General features: G+C 41.0%; 2 protein-coding genes across 6 annotated transcripts in view; both read right to left on the bottom strand.

Annotated features, from left to right (window-relative positions):
• The window catches only part of LOC127914630 (probable polypeptide N-acetylgalactosaminyltransferase 8), a 36,023-nt gene extending 19,795 nt beyond the window's left edge, over nucleotides 1-16,228 (bottom strand). Inside the window, exon 1 of the mRNA XM_052492355.1 lies at nucleotides 15,831-16,228. The gene's annotated coding sequence lies outside the window, so the exon portion shown is untranslated. The remainder of the gene's footprint in view (nucleotides 1-15,830) is intronic.
• The window catches only part of LOC127914629 (probable polypeptide N-acetylgalactosaminyltransferase 8), a 27,700-nt gene continuing 10,094 nt past the window's right edge, over nucleotides 3,052-20,657 (bottom strand). Inside the window, exons 3-12 of one of the 5 annotated variants that reach the window (XM_052492347.1) lie at nucleotides 6,656-6,867; nucleotides 6,250-6,416; nucleotides 5,934-6,117; nucleotides 5,643-5,840; nucleotides 5,324-5,438; nucleotides 4,958-5,143; nucleotides 4,552-4,689; nucleotides 4,289-4,384; nucleotides 3,970-4,134; nucleotides 3,052-3,832 (exon numbers count right to left, since the gene is read on the bottom strand). In XM_052492347.1, the coding sequence (XP_052348307.1) occupies nucleotides 3,698-3,832; nucleotides 3,970-4,134; nucleotides 4,289-4,384; nucleotides 4,552-4,689; nucleotides 4,958-5,143; nucleotides 5,324-5,438; nucleotides 5,643-5,840; nucleotides 5,934-6,117; nucleotides 6,250-6,416; nucleotides 6,656-6,867 (1,596 nt within the window). In that variant the 3' untranslated portion in view covers nucleotides 3,052-3,697. The remainder of the gene's footprint in view (nucleotides 3,833-3,969; nucleotides 4,135-4,288; nucleotides 4,385-4,551; nucleotides 4,690-4,957; nucleotides 5,144-5,323; nucleotides 5,439-5,642; nucleotides 5,841-5,933; nucleotides 6,118-6,249; nucleotides 6,417-6,655; nucleotides 6,868-20,657) is intronic. The other 4 variants (XM_052492349.1, XM_052492348.1, XM_052492351.1 and 1 more) reach the window with 4 other exon arrangements.

The raw sequence follows: 20,657 nt of genomic DNA, 5'->3' as shown, positions 1-20,657 counted from the left end.
CTCGTGCTTCTCTGTGGGCTGAGCAGTCCTGGGGAGCTGTGTGTCAATCTCTTGCTACTGCGTGCATGGGCACTCACACAGTTTAGAGGGAAGATTACACTTAACACTAATTGCCCCTGTATGTCACTCCGGATAGAAGCGTCTGTTAAATTACTAAAATGTAAAAGACTTAACTTCTCATAGCTTGGGGGCAGTTTTTCGACGTCTGGATGAGAAGCGTGCCCAAAGTAAACTGCCTGTTACTCAGTCCCAGAAGCTAGGATATGCATAATAATAATAATAATAATAATAATAATAATAATAATAATCATAGGTAGATTTGGATAGAAAACACTAAAGTTTGCAAAATTGTTAAAATAATGTCTGTGAGTATAACAGAACTGACATGGCAGGCGAAAACCTGAGGAAAATCCATCCAGGAAGTGGGATTTTTTTCAATTTTCAATTGAATGCCTATACAGTATCTAATGGGTTTGGACCCAGATTGCAGTTCCTATGGCTTCCACTAGATGTCAACAGTCCTTAGACATTGTTTCAAGCTTGTTTTCTGAAAAATGAATTAGAATGAGAACTTTTTGTCAGTGGACTGAGGAAGAATGCAGAGCTGGTTTGCGCTCGTGACCGATTGCGCGCCCTTTTTTGTTTTTCCTTTCTATTGAATACGCTATTGTCCGGTTTAAATATTATCGATTATTTAGACAATTGATAACCTGATGATTAATTATTAACATCGTTTGACATGTTTCAACAAACTTTACCGGTACTATTAGGATGTATTTGTGATAAGGTGCTTCTCGGTGAGAGGTGTAGGAGTAAGGCGCAGGAGAGCAGGGATTTTTGAGAAGCGTGTTTAATATATATATATATTAGTCCAACAATACAAAAATGGCACAGACGAAAATCCAAAACTACGCTCTCGAAGAATCAGAAACTCGTGCCAACCCACGGAGGAACAACCACAGTTCCGACACTTACATACACGTGCCTAAATAGTGAAAACAATAAACATCAAAGATAATCGAGCGCAAATACACACAAGCTTAATCCTGCACGAACTAAGGCAGGCAACAGGTGGCATATATACACACAGAAATAAACGCAAATGAAACCAGGTGTGAAAAGGAACACAGACAAAACAAACAGAAATGGAAAAAGGGATCGGTGGCGGCTAGTAAACCGGCGACGCCGAGCGCCGCCCGAACAGGGAGAGGAGTTACCTTCGGTTGAAGTCGTGACAGTATTCATCTGCATGTTTTGACCGCCTTTGAGCTAGTGGATTACTGAACAAAACGTGCCAACTAATGAACAAAACAAACATTTTTGTGTAGCTGGGACTCTTGTGACTGCAACCATATGAAGATCTTCAAAGGTAAGTAATTAATTTTATCGCTATTTCTGTAAGCCCTTTACTTGGTTGTAAAATGTTTGTGTGCTTTTGTAAGAGGGGCGCTGTCCTCAGACAATCGCATGGTATGCTTTCGGATTAAAGCCTTTGTGAAATCTGACAAAGCGGCTGGATTAACAAGACGTTTATCATTAAGCCAATGTATAACACTTGTATTTTCTTTGAATGTTTATTACGGGTTAATCATCTCGAAGAGTAAGGCTTACATGTTCGTAAAAAGACAAGTGCAACTTTTTCATGCATGCAGTGCATTTCCTTAGGCCATGTGATTGATGCTGACGTTCTCCACACAGCCCCATCGAAAGTGACAGTCATTGCAGAGGGACCTGCTCCCGAGAATGTAAGCCATCTGAAGTCATTCCTGGGCCTCCTGAACTACTACGGAAGTTAATCAAAAAGCTGGCATGAGTTAATGAGAGAGAACAAACTCTGGTCGTGGACAAAGGAGTGTGACGCTACTTTCAAGAAAGAAAATATATAATAATAATATATGCCATTTAGCAGACGCTTTTATCCAAAGTGACTTACAGTCATGTGTGCATACATTCTACGTATGGGTGGTCCTGGGAATCGAACCCACTACCCTGGCATTACAAGCGCCATGCTCTACCAACTGTGCTACAGAAAAGGCAGTGTTGATTGATAAGGTGTTGATTCACTTCAATCCATCCTTGCCAATTCAACTGGCTTGTGACACTTCGCCATATGAAGTTGGGGCCGTCGTGTCACTCTACACCTGCAGGAGAAGATGAGCCCATTGCCTGCATGTCAAGGACTGAAATACCCGCAGATTGAGAAAGAAGCATTGGGTATTCTGGATCAAAAAGTTCCACACCTACCCGTTCGGATGGAGGTTCACCTTGCTGACAGAACATCATTCCCTGACCTCTATTTTCCTTCCCCACTCTAGCATAACAACTCTGGCAGCAAGCAGAATGCAGCTTTGAGCACTAATCCTGAGTGCTCACAGCGATGACATCAAGTAACGGAAGGGCTGAAGCTCACGCCAGTGCTGTCAGCTCGCCATGGCTTCCCCGACGGGACAAGTCTCTGAATGTCTTTGAGTGGCCCAGCCAGATTCCGGACTTGAACCCGATCGAACATCTCTGAAGAGACCTGAAAAGAGCTGTGCAGCGACCAACCTGACAGTGCTTGGGGGAATCTGCAGAGAAGAATGGGAGAAAGTCCCCAAATACAGGTGTGCCAAGCTTGTAGCCTGATACCCAAGAAGACTATAGGCTGTATCGTTGCCAAAGGTGCTTCAACAAAGTACTGAGTAAAGGGTCAGAATAATGATGTATTTTTGCTTTGTCATTATGAGTTATTGTGTGAAGATTGATGAGGGAAAAAAACAATTCAATTTTAGAATAAGGCTGTAATTTAAGAATGTGGTAAAAGTAAAGGGGTCTGAATCCTTTCCGAATGCATTGTATACCTCCCTGCCACCAGAGCTGTACGAGAGAGGGCCGGCCATCCATGGGATAAGATCATCTCGGAGAGCTCATAGAGCAGTCGAGGACGGGTCTTCTTCAAAACTACACTGATGTCAACTCAGCTCTATACCATGTCAATGCAGAAAAATATTCCATAAGCCTCTTTGGTGTAAATCTACAGTGAATCAATAACAAACCACAAATGAGCGTATATACAGGAATCATATTTATTATTTCTCTGCATTTACAATCAGGACCAAGGAGAACACAGCTCAATAGCATTCCACATTCTGTGAAGAAACTGTATATATGTCCCCATGAAGCCATGTCCAACCAGCAGTTCAAAAAGATCACACAGTCATCTCACTGCTGACCACTGATTGGCTTTTCAAAATGTAATGATAATGCTGTGTTCATAAAGAACTGGGAAGGTGGTAATTACCAGTTGTGAAGTCGTAAATATCAGTTGGATGTATTCACGTGCTTTGAACTCGTTGAGAAACTCAGATTGGCTAACGGCCAACAAGCTGCGTCAACCATAAACTATAAGTACAGCTATCGTGTTTGTACAAAAATGAGTGTTCAAAAACTTTGTGTAAATAATGTTTTCTTGTTGCATTTAACTACTGACAATGCTGCTGTTAAAAAGGTAATTTCCTTAGTAGGTGACGTCAGAGGTTTCCCACTGGTAATCTCCCAGAGTTTCCCACTGTTAATTACCAGTTGGAGGGGTGTTCAAGTGGATTTTTACCAATCGTTTGTGGTAAATACCAACTTCCCACTTGCTTATGATCGCAGGATAACTCCTACAGCCCCGCTGTATTGTCTCTGGTACAGTAGGCCTAACTATCTCAGTGTATCAGAAGTCTTTTATCACATTCCGTATTAGCCAGTGCTGCCCACTGCACTCCTGAATGATGAGCTTGTAATCAGTGTCCTCCCCTGGGGTAATCTCCAGACATCTCTTTGTCTGTCTGTTCTGGATGGATTTTCCCTGTAAAACACAGCAAACATTCCACTGTACAACATCACACTAAAGTCAAAGACTAAAGTCTTTAAAGTCACTAAAGTCTCCCATGTTTCCAACAGTTAATAGGCATCAATTTCCCTATTTCATGTTGGAGTGCTTACCTGTTGAAATTCCCAGAGCATGTGGAATCCCTTCTGCTTGGCCTCCTTGCACTCATACAGTCCTGGGGTTTGAGTGCCAATGTCCATCAGACAGCGATTACTGTTGTACTTGTGAGACTTGATGCCTCCAATGTAGATCTCCCCGCTGGCTCGATAATAACAGTTCTGGACAGAGAGGATAGAAATGTTGACTTTTCTGTGTCTGTGGTATTGACAGTACTTTGCATTGTGGTATGGGTTGAATCCCGGCTCTGCTATGGGATGGACCATATTATACCGCTAGTTAAATTCTAAAATACTAAGCAATGATTCTACAAACCTGTGGAGCAAAATAATGGCATCCATGTAAAATAGGTGTGTTCCCCGGAACTGGGCCTTGATCTATACAGAGATCCATCTTCAGGTCATTGACCAGCTGTTGATTTTATGGACCAAGATTAAACAATTATAAAAGTGCAAATTCCTATCCTAATAATGAGTTGGAATTATGACCCTGCATCCAATTGAAAAAAAGAATGACATGCACCAAACATAGTTGATGAGGAAATTCCAGAACAACAGTAACATTTTAGCATTACTCACAACTCCATAACCAAGCAAGTCACCCAGGGGGTCTAACATTGGATACACATTGTCCAGATACCACTGGAAGGGTTTGCAGTTCAGACTCTTTCTCAACTTCTTCCTCTCTGAAACATCCCCAATGTCTATGCCATGATCCTGTGGTGAGAAAGAGGAAGATTTGTAAATCAGAAACACAGGCTGTATGAGCAATCCACCTATTATCCACTTGATGATGGCTTACCGCCATAATTTTACAAAGATCCTATGATCTTTATTATGGCAATGAGTAATAGACCATTCTTATAATATTGACTGTCTAGTCTACTTATTTTCAAACACAAAGCATGCATAACAGCGATGATTGTTATTCCATAGGAAACCTACTACAAAACCTATTTTTTGAATGGTTTGTTGTGTACAGTACCTTCAGTGGGAGGTTCCAGGCGATGTTGACATTATGTTTGTATTCATCCATCCAGACCTCAGCCACTCTCAGAGCATTCCTCTTCATTGTAATGCTCAGGTCTGGGAGATAGGGTTTATGGGCCCTCTCGATGTGGGCTATTTTAGAACAAGGTATGACCTCGACACTTCCACCACACAGCCACACCTAGACACACCAAACACCAAGAGACAAGTACGAGTTTATAGATATGGACTGAAGTGTCGCGATTTTGGAAGTAGATTGTCTTGTTCAAACTGAACGACTCAAGAACAGAAAGCAATTCTGCAAACACAAGTCTGCTTTGATTTCCAACATTCATTCATAAACTGTAGCAGAGGGGCTTACCCGGATGCCCAGTTCAACATTTTCACCTCCATAGATCTTCATACCACCATCCAGAGCACCAATTTCCCCAAAGAACAGGCGATCAACCACTAGTATGCCCATAATGGAGGGGCTTCTGACAAACATACACAACACATAATGGTCATTTCTAAAATGGGAGATGTGACATTCATTTTAATGAATAGATAACGCAAAATAACGATACAGTTGTAAATATTAGGTACTATTTTCCTCCCAAAGCTGTGCTTTCCTTTTTGCCTTTTCAAACAGACTTGTGAAACAGGACTATCATCCGATGATGAAATCACAAACAACTCACTTTCCTGACTGTGTCTCGTCTTGTAAGGCATACCACTCAGGTCTGAAGGATTCGTACATACACCACAGGGCCCAGTCAAAGGCGTGTGCACTCGGCCAATAACGTGTGACTGTCAAGTCATCGAAATGGACTTTGTCAAACACCGGTGTCAACACCAACGTGCGGTCCTCCTTTATCCGAGCTAACAGAGGCTCCGCCCTGTTCACAGAAACACAGAGTGAAAACATTGTGTTAAAGGAGACTCCAAAAAATATCACTGAATGTCTTTATAATATAAACCATTCAGACTACCATTCCACGTGAACTTCTATGTGCGCATCCAAGATGGCTACCACGTCTCCTTCAGCTTCCCTCCACCCTGAGAGGCGGGCCTGTGTGAGACCGAACTGCTCCAGGTGTCTCACTCTCTTCAACAGGCCCGGACGCTCTTCATCGATGAATCTGATGTAGGCATCCAACTTCTCCTTTAGGTCCTCTGGGAAAGCAGACACTTGCAAATCATTGGTACACAACAAAAGTTGAAAGCCACACTTGAGTTCAAATATACTTTCAAATGTTTCTAGAGAGCATAGACAAAGAGCAGAGGGCATAGACAAATTAGGCGAACCATTGGAGCTGTGGTCATCCACCAGTATGATGTTTTTGAGCAGGTGTTGGGGGGTCTTGTCTATGATACTGCGGACAGCTCTCTTGATGATTGACAGGGCCTCGTCCAAGTAGATCAACACCACGCTGATGGTGGGCAGGTCATGGGGGTACTGGTGATTAGCACACCTGACAGACACAACAAAAACATTTGGTCCACCTCATATCATTCAGTCACTTCACCAAAGCTGCTGTTTCACTCTTAAAGTTAGTACATTTCAATGTAATTTGTCAAATTGCATTAAAAGTGCTGGAGATGGAATTGACCTCGGATGAGCGCTATGGAACAGACTGGTTAGAATTCAGAAGTCTTGAGTTATCCATCATTTTTGGGCAGAGGTGGCAGAGAGATGAGGAAAAGGATTTACTTAGGATCGCGAGTATCAGGGATTTCCCTGTTCAGGGGTAGTCTGTCACTTAGGAAGGCGTTGTATCCATACATCTGAAACAACCCTTCTGCCTCTTTCTGCTCCTCCTCTGAGAGCTCATCACCCCAGGTTGTAAACAGAGCTGAGTTGGGGTACAACTTCTTCACCACCTTCCTCTCCTTCTTGACCTCGGTAGCCTTCACAGCCTGCCCCTCTTTCAGACTGATCCTGTTGTTGACTGACTTCACTGTGGACACAAGACAGCTGCTCATCAAACTGACATTAATTGGTTGTTTCTGTGTATTTCAGATAGTTTAAGGCTGCCAGAATCAATTAAAGTCACTCCTTTTGATACACACAGATTATGACCTCATTTACATAACTACTGTTTTCATTTGATTTTTAAAAAAGTTGATTAATAAGGTTTGTTCTGCCTTGGAGGATTACCTTGAAGTAACTGTTGTACATTTGTAAAAGTAAACAATGTGGCACATTTTGGCACACAGAAGTTGGTAGATCTAAATGTAACACATTTTGTACATCAAACAACAGTGTGCAGGATTAAAGAACATTCTAAAAATGATTATTGGCCATATTTTATAGATTTGATCTAATCCTTTATTTGTTTATTTAATTGAGAACAAATGTGACCGACAGCCTCAGTTCAGTTTTATGTTGTAAAAAATGTTAGTGTGTTTTTTACATGAGAAAAAAGTAGAGACTCAGAGCTAGAAAATTGTATTTTATACACTGCAGTTGAGGAACAATGCGACAGTAATTCTGCATTGAAAGTTGATCAAATTGGTAGAAAATGGCCCTTGTACATCTACTAGACAACCCTTCTTTGCCAACACCTCTTCAGCAATGTGAGGTGGCAGGGTAGCCTAGTGGTTAGAGTGGTGGACTTGTAACTGAAAGGTTGCAAGTTCAAATCCCCGAGCTGACAAGGTACAAATCTGTTGTTCTGCTCCTGAACAGGCAGTTAAACCCACTGTTCCTCGGCTGTCATTGAAAATAAGAATTTGTTCTTCACTGACTTGCCTGGTAAAATTTTTAAAAAAAATGTTCACACCTTCTTAAGCCTTAGCCTCACCCATCTCTTTAAGGATTCTAATGTGAAGACCTGCTAAACGGAGTAAGTTGTTTAGTAAACAACCAAAGATTTCAATACTAAAAGTAGTATCCTGCAATAGTGAAAAACTTGGTAAAAATACACTTCTTCTTGTCCTTGGCCAATATCCTAATATAACTTTGGTGCAGGTCATGTTGTTCTTTACGTTACCGTTGTCACGTCCTGACCTTAGTTCCTTGTTTATGTCTCTATTTTAGTTGGGTCAGGGCGTGAGTTGGGGTGGGCATTCTATGTTTTATGTTCTATGTTTTCTATTTCTATGTGTTTGGCCTGGTATGGTTCCCAATCAGAGGCAGCTGGCTATCGTTGTCTCTGATTGAGAACCATACTTAGGCAGCCTGTTCCCCCACTATGGGTTGTGGGTAGTTGTTTCCTGTCTCTGCACCAGACAGAACTGTTTAGTTTTCATTCATTCTCTTGTTATTTTGTGTTCAGTTTAAATAAATATTAACATGGACACGTACCACGCTGCATATTGGTCCGGTCCTTCCTACTCCTCCTCAGAAGAGGAGGTCAATCGTTACAACCGTCTCTGGTAAACACGGAAAAAAGTTTCCAGATAAAAATATGTTATACATTTTGGTAATTTTTAGATTACGCTTACACACTAAATTGATGGGTCATATGAAGAAAATGCTATAGCCACCCCCAGTAACATCTAGCTAAGTGGATGGGTCACTATTGTCTAGACATGTACAGTACACATGTTCATGAAATACAATAGATGGTCATAATCGCCTGGATATCTTGATGGGTCATGCAATCATCTGGTGAAGTGGAGTCTTGTTTAGACATGTAAAAATGTTTAGACATGTTCAGACAACTTATTAAATCCAGACAAGATGAACGTGTGTTTGTCTTGTCCCGTGTATATGGTCTTTCTCATTTTGTCTGTATGTATTTTAATCTCACTTTCCATCTAAGAACTAAATATACTTTCCTGCAACCCGCCTCCCCCAATATGGTACGGATCTGCTATTTTTATACTTTTTAACTGGAAACTCCATCAGCAGCTAGCCACCTTACTAGCTAGTAGTCATTTTTTATCCACTGGTAGCAGTCTTCACCTTTAGCTCGGACACCAGCCAGCTTTAGCTCGGTCAATACCTGCCAGTCTGCACAGCGCAATATCAACCCAGAGCATATCGAAGCATATCAGATTGCTTTTCTCTACCACGTCACTGGATTCCTGCCGCAAGCTCTGGACCATTACACTGGACCATCGCAGCTAGCTAGCTGCACCCGAGTGGCTATTACTGGCTAACGCTTCTGTCCTGAAGCAAAATCCCAGATAGGCCTAGCTCGAGGCTATCTCCTGGCTAGCCAACGAATGTATACCAGCTAACTCTTAGGCTACAATACCTATCTTGCTAATTGGCCTGGACCCTTTATTGTCGACACCGAGCCCTGCCAATTCATCACGACTGGTCTGCCGACGTAATCATCCGATGTGGCTTCAACAGGGTTTTCCGTTGCGATGTCGCCGAAGACCCATCTGCTTGCCTCGGCCTGCTAGTTTTCTGAACGCCGTGTCTCCCGCTCGTCTAGCGTAGTAGCGACTACGGAACGGCTCCCTGACTTACCTATTGCTGCTCATTGGACCCTATGATCACATGCGGAGACCTCACCTGGCTTAACTGGTACCTCCAGAGATGCAACCTCTCTCATTGTCACTCAATGCCTAGGTTTCCTTCACTGTTCTCACACCTTGTCTGTACATTATGCTCGGAATCTATTCTACCACGCTCAGAAATCTGCTCCTTTTATTCTCTGTTCCCAACACACTAGATGACCAGTTCGTATAGCATTTAGACGTACCCTTATCCTACTCCTCCTCTGTTCCTCTGGTGATGTAGAGCTTAACCCAAGCTCTGTAGCCCCCAATACTACACCTATTTCCCAAGCGCTCTCATTTGTTGACTTCTGTAACCGTAAAAGCCTTGGTTTAACATCAGAAGCCTCCACCCTAAGTTTGTTTTATTCACTGCTTTAGCACACTCAGCCAACCATGATGTCCTAGCCATGTCTGAATTCTGGCTTAGGAAAGCCACCAAAAAAATCAATTTTTTGCAGAAATAAGTGTCTCACTGTTGCCACTTGTTATAGACCCTCCTCAGCCCCCAGCAGTGCCCTGGACACCATATGTGAATTGATTGCCCCCCCCATCTATCTTCAGAGTTCGCACTGTTAGGTGACCTCAACTGGGATATGCTTAACACTCCGGCCATCCTACAATCTAAGCGAGATGCCCTCAATCTCACACAGATTTCAAGGAACCTACAAGGTATAGCCCTAAATCCGTAAACATGGGCACCCTTATAGATATCATCCTGACCAACTTTCCCTCTAAATACACCTCTGCTGTCTTATTGCCTGCGTCCGTTATGGACCACCCCTCATCACTGTCAAACGCTCCCTAAAACACTTCAGCTAGCAGGCTATTCTAATCAACCTGGCCTGGGGATCTTGAAGGATATTGACCTCATCCCGTCGAGGACCCCTGGTTGTTCTTTAAAAGTGTTTTTCTTGCCATCTGAAATAAGCATGCCCCATTCCAAAAAATGTAGAACTAAGAGCAGACATAGCCCTTGGTTCACTTTAGACTACTGCCCTTGATCAGCACAAATCCCAGCAATATGCAGCTTTTTAGGGTAGTCAGAATCCAATATACACAGTCAGATAGGAAAGCAAAGGCTAGCTTTTTAAACAGAAATTTGCATCCTGTAGCACTAATTCCCAAATGGTTTGGGACACTGTAAAGTCCATGGAGAATAAGAGCACCTCCTCCCATATCAGCTGGGTTAGACAATCTGGACCCTCTTTAAAAAAAATGATCAGCCCCCCCCCCACCCACCCACAAAATGATGCTGCCACCCCCATAGTTCACGGTTGGGATGGTGTAATTCGGTTTGCAAGCCTCCCCCTTTTCCCTCCAAACATAACAATGGTCTTTATGGACAAACAGTTAAAGTTCGTACTTTTTGGAGAAATGTCCTCTGTCCCCATGTGCAGTTGCAAACTGTAGTCTGGCTTTTTTATGGCAGTTTTGGAGCAGTGGCTTCTTCCTTGCTGAGCGGCCTTTGAGGTTATATCAATATTGGACTCGTTTTACTGTGGATATAGATACTTTTGTACCTGTTTCCTCCAGCATCTTCACAAGGTCCTTTGCTGTTGTTCTGGGATTGATTTGTACTTTTCGCTCCAAAGTATGTTCATCTCTAGGAGACAGAACACGTCTCCTTTCTGAGCAGTATTATGGCTGCATGGTCCCATGGTGTTTACACTTGCATTCTATTGTTTGTAGAGATGAACGTGGTACTTTCAGGCATTTGGATATTGCTCCCAAGGATGAACCAGACTTGTGGAGGTCTACAATTTTTTTTCCTGAGGTCTTGGCTGATTTCTTTTGATTTTCCCATGATGTCAAGCAAAGTTTGAAGGTAGGCCTTGAAATACATCCATAGGTACACCTACAATTTACTTAAATTATGTCAATTAGCCTATCAGAAGCTTCCATAACATAATTTTCTGAAATTTTCCAAGCTGTTTAAAGGCACAGTCAACTTACTGTATGTAAACTTCTGACCCACTGGAATTGTGATACAGTGAATTAGAAGTGAAATAATCTGTCTGTAAACAATTGTTGGAAAAATGACTTTTGTCATGCACAATGTAGATATCCTAACCCACTTGCCAGACAATAGTTTGTTAACAAGATATTAGTAGAATGTTTGAAAAATAGTTTTAATGACTCCAACCTAAGTGTATGTAAACTTCCGACTTTAAAACTAGTTTTTCAATCAGTCCACAACATTCTTATTAAGCATCAGCTTTCAGAGCAGCTTACCGATCACTGCACCTGTACACAGCCCATCTGTAAATATTCCACCCAACTTCCTCATCCCCATATTGTTATTTATGTTTCTTGCTCTTTTGCACCCCAGTATCTCTACTTGCACATCATCATCTGCACATCTATGACTCCAGTGTTAATGCTAAATTGTAATTATTTCACCATGGCCTATTTATTGCCGTACCTCCCTAATCTTACTACATTTGCACACAGTGTACATCGATTTTTCTATTGTTTAATTGACTGTACATTTGTTTATCCCATGTGGGTTTTTTTCCGCACTGCTTTGCTTTATCTTGGCCAGGACGCAGTTGTAAATGAAATTTTGTTCTCAACTGGCCTACCTGGTTAAATAAAGGTGAAATATATATTTTTTAAAGAAATGTAAAAAACATTTAGCTAACTAGCTAAACATTGAACCGGGACCTTTCCAACTCATGTTACTACCAAAACAAACATTCTCGTACCTGTAGCTTGCTAACATTATAACTAGCAGTGCAAATGGATTTCTGATTTTAGTAATATTTCAACACAGATCACACATGTAGCATTCGCTAGCGATCCAGAAAACTAACGTTCGCTAGCTAGCTAACTGTATGCTTTAACTTTAACTTGCAATGAAAAGAACTTTGACAAAATTAGAAACTAATAATATCTGAAAATGTAGCATGACATTTACTCGTATACATGGATGAATGCTTCACGGCAGACTGGAACCATTTAACTTCATTTTGATTGTAGCTAAAAATTTTTGGCCGGCATTGTGTCAAGTTTGTTTCATATTGACTGTGGTGTGTGCAGAAAGTAGCCCATCACTTTTTCCAAGTGATCTGTCGATAGCGCCTGCTAAATTCAGGGCATCAATATTGTTGAGAAAAGCAGCAAAACTTTTGTAGTTCTCTATGGCTAACATTGCATCTTTCAAAAACAGCGCGGTAGAAAGGACTATCAACACATACTGAGCAGTTTATTTTATAGACAGAAGCATGCTACATGGCAGACCAATCCAAAGTCCAGCCCATTCATTATCTCAGCCAATAATGCCTAACAGGAAAGTCTTTTTCCGTGGTTAAACCAACTAGTCTCGTATTTTAAATTTTTATTCATATTTATGGATGGATCTTTTATTACGCACATGAAAGTTCACGTTCCAGAAGGCATTTCTGCCAAAATTCATGTTTACTTTCAAATGCTTCTCCTATGAACTAGTGATGTGTGACATACGCCTAGTTTCCTGAACAAGTCACAAATTCCCTTTCACAATCATCCCTGTGACGTGTGAAATAACTTTTTGGGGGGAATCAACTCTAGATGTAGGCTCATGCTAGACTCAAATTGGTTCTCAATTAAATTAAGGGTTTAACAGTGGCAGCCTTTAGTCCAGGTACAGTATGTGAACAAGTGGAGGCTCCTCGGAGGATGAAGGGGAGGACCATCCTCCTCAGTGAAAGTTCATAAAAATAAAAACATTATAGACATTAAAAAAGTGATAATTTTTAGACTACTAAATATATTCATATGTCACCAAATAATTTATACAAATACACTGTTTTACAATGAAGGTCTAAAGTAACTTCAAAAGCACTTTCTGAGGTCACACCATGGTGTAGCCAGAGGGCAGCTAGCTTCAGTCCTCCTCTGGCTACATTGACTTCAATACAAAACCTCGGAGGCTGCTGGGCCTCACCCCTTCTATAGACATACATGGTAATTGTGACCACTTCCGGAGGACTTCCTCCAACCAATCAAATCTTTGGCAATATGAACTGACATGTTGTCCATCCAATCATATAATTGGGATCAGAGAATGAACCTAGTGTGTGGAATTGTGCCACAGAGCATTGTGGGGGTTATATGTGTTGAGAAGCTTGGTGTCATTGTTGGTCCTTCTGTAGCACAGTTGGTAGAGCATGGCGCTTGTAACGCCAGGGTAGTGGGTTCGATTCCGGGACCACCCATACGTGAATGTATGCACACATGATGAGCTTTGGATGTCTACTAAATGGCATATATTATATTTGAAGAGTAATAGTTGAGCATTTTATTTATATTATTCAATTCAAATTCGTTTTTTTAAATTACAGTTGATGGAAGAGATATATTATCAAAACAATTATTGGTTTTAGAACTTTATTTAACATTTTTAAAAGTTAGCCTTGCGAGTGTGCAATTTTCTGCATCAGAATGGTAGAATGTCCAACGCTGCCGAAAATGTTGTGGACTTTTTGCGGGAAAACCCCTTTCATTCTCTGGGGTACATGGAAAAGGTGCAAATTAAAAGCCAGTTTCAACCTCTGCCTGAGATCCGTTTCATGAAGAAGGATGAACATGTGAGGGCGTTCAATATCAACAGGTATCAAAAGTATAGCTGGTTAACAGTGAGACTTTCATCAAGCTGCCTGTATTGCCTTGCCTGCTTTTTGGAAAGTCTGAGCCTTGGTCGAAAGGTGGGTACAGTGACCCGAAGAACATCGATCGTTCAGCTAAATGGCAAAACAAAAGCATAAGCGTATAAATGCCCACATCAGATTCAAATTTCTGGGAATAAACTGCATTGATAGAAGACACGGCGAGGGAAAGTTCCGCCTACAAGGGCAACTACAATGAGCTTGCAGAGGTAATTGCGCATTACAACGCTTTACTTGCTAAACATATTGAACTTTCGACTGTCTTTTCTAGGATGTCGTAAACAATTCCGAATGATTTGATAGCTTCCATCGCATCATCCATTAAATTGTAGATAAAAGAGAGCGGTTGACGCAACACATTTATTCTCGTTCGCTCCATTAGGCGTACCACTATACTCCTGTATTTATTTAGCAAAGATGATAACACATAATCACTCCGCACAGACACAAGCAAAAGCTCATTACATAAACGTTGCACCTAAACATTAGAAATCTGACATGCTGTATGGGATGAAAATTGGAGTATTTTTCAGTCTGATCAACTGTAGGCTACTAATAAGAGCAGCTGAATAACTTCACATCCTATGCGACCTGTCCGTAAACTAATTGATAACGTTATGTATTTATTGTCCATTTGTGTGTCTGGAGAAAATGTAGTTTAAATTCAAAATTGGGCTGGCTTAGGCCTACAGTTGCATAGGCCTGCATGATGCAAACATGCATAACGCAAGCTCGTTGTTGTCTATGGGTAGAGTAAATCCCCCTCCTAATCCAGTCTAAATATAATTTATGAACAAATATAAGGTAGCTGCAATTTGACAGAGTAAAAAAAAAACATGTGACCTGATTAGGAAAAACGGGTCCCATCATAGCCCATATAAAACGTTTTTACAACTGATTAATCACTGTCATACTTTATAGGGTCCAGAGTTTTCCTAGTTAGGTTAGCATATAAGGAAAAACTCCAGGCCCCCGAAGATAAAAATTACCCCACCGCTCTGGGACCTATGGTGCCACCAGTCTGCTTGCAGTTGTCAGTTATCAGGTATGTGAATGATCAGGGCTTCATTCCAGAATGTTTCATGAGCTACATTGATGTGTCAAGTGGGCAAAATGTGCAGTCTGCGTTTGACTTTATGAATTTTGAGATTAAATTTAGAGAAATTCATTGTCCAAACCTACGATGGCACAGCTGTAATGGAATGTATCTGCTATTTATATTTACAGCTAAGTCCCCTCCTGTTCCCTGATTAAGAGGTGATGACCACGCCACTCCACGACCATTGTTAACGCTCATTACATGAGTCACTGAAGTCACTTCTCATGTGCACACTCATTTTATTTAACTAGGCAAGTCTGTTAAGAACAAATTCTTATTTACAATGGACGGCCAAAACCAGACGGTGCTGGGCCAATTGTGCCCACCCCTATGGGAATCCCAACCATGGCCGTATGTGATACAGCTTGGATTCAAACCAGTGACTCCTCTTGCACTGAGATGCAGTGCCTGAGACTGCTGTGCCACTCGGGAGCCCAGTTATTGTGTGTAAGGGTGCAATTACTTTTTCACACTGAGGAATTTGGTGTTGCATAACTTCAGTAAATAAAACAAGTGTCCATTTTTTGTATTATTTGTAAACTCAGGTTTCCTTTATCTAATATTAGGTTTTGGTTGAAAATCTGATAACACTCAGGATAAAAAAATATGCAAAAATAGTGAAAATCTTAAAGGGGGCCAATACTTTTTCACAGCACTTTCAGATGAAGGAAATTGATACCCACCCAGCTTCTCAATGTGAGCCTCCATCTTCTCCAGCCTCTTGAGCATGTCCTGACCCCTGACCGAGTCATTCTGATGGGCCCTCTGCAGTCTTTCCCCATGAGAATGAACCTCCCGCTTAATGGATGTGATGTAGAGTATTCCAGCGCCCATGGCCAGCAAAGAAGCCAGCCCTCGAACCCAGCTTATTCTCATCGTCCCTCTGCGTGTAAGCGATCAACATGGGAATACAGAGGATTTCCTTCCTCTCTCGCTGAGATCCAGGCTCGCCTGAAAGGAGGGAGGGGTGATATAATAGAAAGTTCCAAGTGAAGAAAAGAGAGCAGCAGTCGCAGATAGTCAATCAAAAATCTATTTGTTTTACTAAACAGAGAGAGAGACCTCCAGCACAGAAGCAGAGAACATGTCTAACTGGCCTGCTCTGGAAACACCCTTGTATCAGGACGAGGCTTGTAGGAAGTCAAAAGGCAGTGACTTTGTCAGCTGCTACAGAATCACAGTGTTTCACACAATACAATAATAATCAGTGTATCCTCTGTCCTTGTACCTTCAGTCTGCCGTCAACCATATCAGCAGTTATGCGTTTAATCCATAACATACAGCCTCTAGTCTAGTGACCATCAACCCAAGTGTTACAATCAGAACACTGGAAATCAAATGTATTACAACAAACTCTTAATTAAATATGACCGACCGGCTCGATTTGGTCTTATGTAGCAAAATTTGAAACTGTGTTTTTTACATTGGATAAAAGTAGACTTAGAGCTAGAAAATGGTATATCATACACACAAGTTGAGAAACATTGGAAAAGTAATTCTGCTTTGAAAGTTGCTAAACTTGTAACCCCAGTTGAGAAAATGGTCGTGGAATGTTTTGTTACACCTACTGGAGCTCTTCTGTCTGCACCCATTCAACATCTTTCACACCCTCATAAGCATCAGCCCCACCCATCTCTTTAAGGATTCACATGTGAGGCCAAGCGCTAAACAGTGAATACAGTCGTGTACTAAACAACTAGAGATTAAGACTAAAGGCTGGTTCATACTACGTCTATCAACATGTCTGTTGTCATTCATTATTACAGGAAACTCACAAGATCATTATTTGAGTTATTTAAGCTAATTACAGAAAGTAGCTTATGGTTGTGAGTGTGACAAAGCAAAAGCCGGGCATTCTACTAGAGCAGTGGTTCCCAAACTTGTTATAGTTCCGTACCCCTTCAAACATTCAACCTCCAGCTGCGTACTGCTTCTGGCCCCAGGGTCAGCGCACTCTAAAATGTAGTTTTTTTGCCATCAGACTGCCATACACACACTACACAATACATTTATTTAACATAATAATGAGTGTGAGTTAGTCACAACCCTGCGCGTGGGAAGTGACAAAGAGCTCTTATAGGACGAGGGCACAAATAATAATATAACATTCAATAATTTTGCGCTTTATTTAACCAGCTTACTTATAAAACCTTATTTGTTCATTGAAAACTGTGAATAATTCACCACAGGTTAATGAGAAGTGTGTGCTTGAAAGGATGCACATAACTCTGAAATGTTGGGTTGTATTGGAGAGAGTCTGTCTTAAATAATTTTCCACACAGTCTGTGCCCGTATTTAGTTTCATGCTAGTGAGGGCCGAGGACCCACTCTCACATAAGGTATGTGGTTGCAAAAGGCATTTAGTGTCTTAACAGCGCAATTTGCTAAGGCAGGATACTCTGAGCGCAGCCCAATCCAGAAATCTGGCAGTGGCTTCTGATTAAATTATATTTTCACAGAATCGCTTGTTTCAATTTTGATGAGGCTCTCTTGTTCAGATATCGGTAAGTAGACTGGAGGCAGGGCATGAAAGAGATAACGAGAAACTTCTGACAATGTGTCTGAAAGTCAGGAATCAGGTTCTGACAGTGAGGAGCTGCCCCCAGCCATTGAGAACCCTGAATCTGAGGACCCCATGACCACTGACAAAGTCCCAGTTCCCTTTGAAGATGCTGGTGGTGATGGAGGCAGACCGACAATGGATGAAGTACAGGAGTTCAGTGGTAGTTGGAAGGCTGCCAGCCATTTCACCCCTCCTGGCCCTGCTGTTTGTTTTGATGAGTCCCAGTCTGGAGTTTAACGCCCCTTGCCATTTCCATCTGAGGCCGATTGCTTCAAGTTGTTTCTGACAGAGGATCTGGTGGGAGATATAGCAGAGACCAATCGCTATGCCTTGAAGCTACAGGAGAAGAGAGAGCCAGGAGTGGGGGGGGACAACCACAATTAGTGAAATATATAAATATATACCTTCCTGGTGATAGTCCTTGTTACGAATCCCTTTGGCCCTGCAGTCTAGAGGGGATGGAAACGAGACCCGTTTATGCAAATCATAATAGTGAAAAAGTAACAATGAGAACGAATAACCACGGACAACTTAAATCTACCGTCAAACAGTCATGGTTTCTTTTTAACCTTTCTTTAACTCGGCAAGTCCGTTAAGAACAAATTCTTATTTTCAATGACGACCTGTTCAGGGGCAGAACGACAAATTTGTACCTTGTCAGCTCGGTGGTTTGAACTTGCAACCTTCCGGCTACTAGTCCAACACTCTAACCACTAGGCTACCCTGCCGCCCCTTTATTTCGTAAACACCAAATAAAGCTGGACCCAAGGAAAGAAACACATATCCAATAACACCACTAAATTAGACTAGCCTACTTCAATACAGCTTCTTCAGATTGATGACTGATTGGGGAATGATGATTGCCACCTGTGAGGAGGGGATAAGGAGAGAAAAGAAATACACACACAGGATACATAAACAGGATACCAGTATCCGTAACAGTCCTTCTCATGGGGATAGTAAAGAAGAACTCTGTAAGAGAATACTGGAGCACAGATCCTATGTTTGCAACTCCCTTCTATGCCACCCTATTTTCCCAAGACTGCATTTCATCAACAATGCTACTGCCATCCTAAATGACCCGTTACACAAAATAGGAAATGTCAACAGCTGGCAGTAAAGTGGCATGACAAGACGAGACATCCATGTCCTCTCCACTGTCCATACAGCAACCATGTCGGCCACAGGGTAGGTGGACCACCTGACGGGAGAGAGAATCAAACCAGACTGCGTGTGACTATAACCTCAAAATGGAGGCAGTGGATAAGGCGGACATGATAAACAGCTTTATGGAATGCACTCAGAAAACAGTGGTATAAGAAGATATTTTTACATTTTCCAGGGTAGCTTCAAAAATACAACACATGCTAATACTTCTCTGGCACAATTAGCATTGTTTTCCCATAGCTAATAGAAGAATGTAGCTAGCTACCTAAGCATTAGTATAACACCATAAAAGGTTATGAAATGAGTAACTTTACCTCGTGTGTCTACAGTTAAGGAATATAGAAAAAATATTATGCTACAGTATAAACAACATAACAGGGCTGTGCAGGAAACTATTATAACGTAATTAAGGCACTTACTTTGATAGAAAGCACATTTCTCCAAAGTTATTATCGATAACAACTATGACTGCGATCCAGGCAACAGACGGAGAAGAAAATGTGAACACGTGTGAGCAAGCGGGAGATGAGCAAATGTCTGCAGGTTTTGTACTCTTGTCTTGTATATTTCTGTTTTTGTATTTGTTGTGTTCATAATTTTAAAAAGTAAAACATTTTTGGGAGATAATATACGGCAATTACTTGAAACAATTGAACATTATGAAGCATCAAAGATACCAGGCCTGTTCTGCATAAGATTTTGAAAATACGTTTGATAAAGTATGTCTAGAATTTATATATAAATACCTGGATAACTTTCATTTAGGAAAATCTCTTATACAATGGGTTAAGTTATGTACAGACCCCAGATGTAAAACAGTAAATAATGGTTACTTCTCAAAGTAATGAAACCCAAAATGCTTCTCTATGAGATTATTAAAGAAAGGCTCATCCTTTATTCAGAATCTGACTTTTTGCCTTCATATGATGACAACTTCTCATTACCACGACTAATTGAAAATGAAATTTCGTTTTAAGTAGCCCCTTTCTTAAACAAGCCACTTTCTGCTAACTAGTTACAATTTCAGTTTTATATGAAAAGTTATTAAGAACAAATATTGCAACAAATGTTATGCTACTCTAATATGGATGAATAAAAAAACATTCTTCATGGAAAAATATTTAAAAATTGTATTATATTTATTAATAATGTATAGAATAGAAACGGAGGAGTTATGTCACATATGCAGTTAACGAAAATATATGGGAATATCTGCTCAATCCAAATTTACATCCAACTGATTGCAGCACTACCACAAAAATGAAGGAAGCGAGTGGAAAAGGGAGAAGGTAGGAAACTTGTTTGCCTGCCATATATTAAAGATACAAATTGGCTGAAAGGAACTGGCTTAAATAGAAACAGGTTGCAAAATAAATGGGAGGAGATTTTTGATGTACCAATTCCACGGCACATGGTTTATGAACTGGTACAAAAAACTACACATGATTCAACACTTAGAGATTTTCAATTTAAATGATTATATAAAGTTCTTGCAACCAACAGAATGCTATATATATGGTGAATACAACAATCTCAGCTCTGTAGATTTTGCTGCGAAGAGACAGAATCAATCGATCATTCATTCTGGTATTGCCCCTATGTAGCTTGTTTCTGGTCACAGGTTCAGGAATGGTTAAAAAATCACAACATGCACATAAAATTCACCTAAAGCAGTGTTGGGCGATTTGGAAAGCCATAGTCAATCAATAAATAATATAATAATACTCGTGGGAAAGGTTTTCATCTTTAGCTCACAATCTGTGTATAATATATGATAAGA

The sequence above is a fragment of the Oncorhynchus keta genome, chromosome 33 (genome assembly GCF_023373465.1).
Source record: "Oncorhynchus keta strain PuntledgeMale-10-30-2019 chromosome 33, Oket_V2, whole genome shotgun sequence".
In the NCBI taxonomy this organism is placed as follows: domain Eukaryota; kingdom Metazoa; phylum Chordata; class Actinopteri; order Salmoniformes; family Salmonidae; genus Oncorhynchus; species Oncorhynchus keta.
This window is presented reverse-complemented; position numbering and strand designations above follow the sequence as displayed.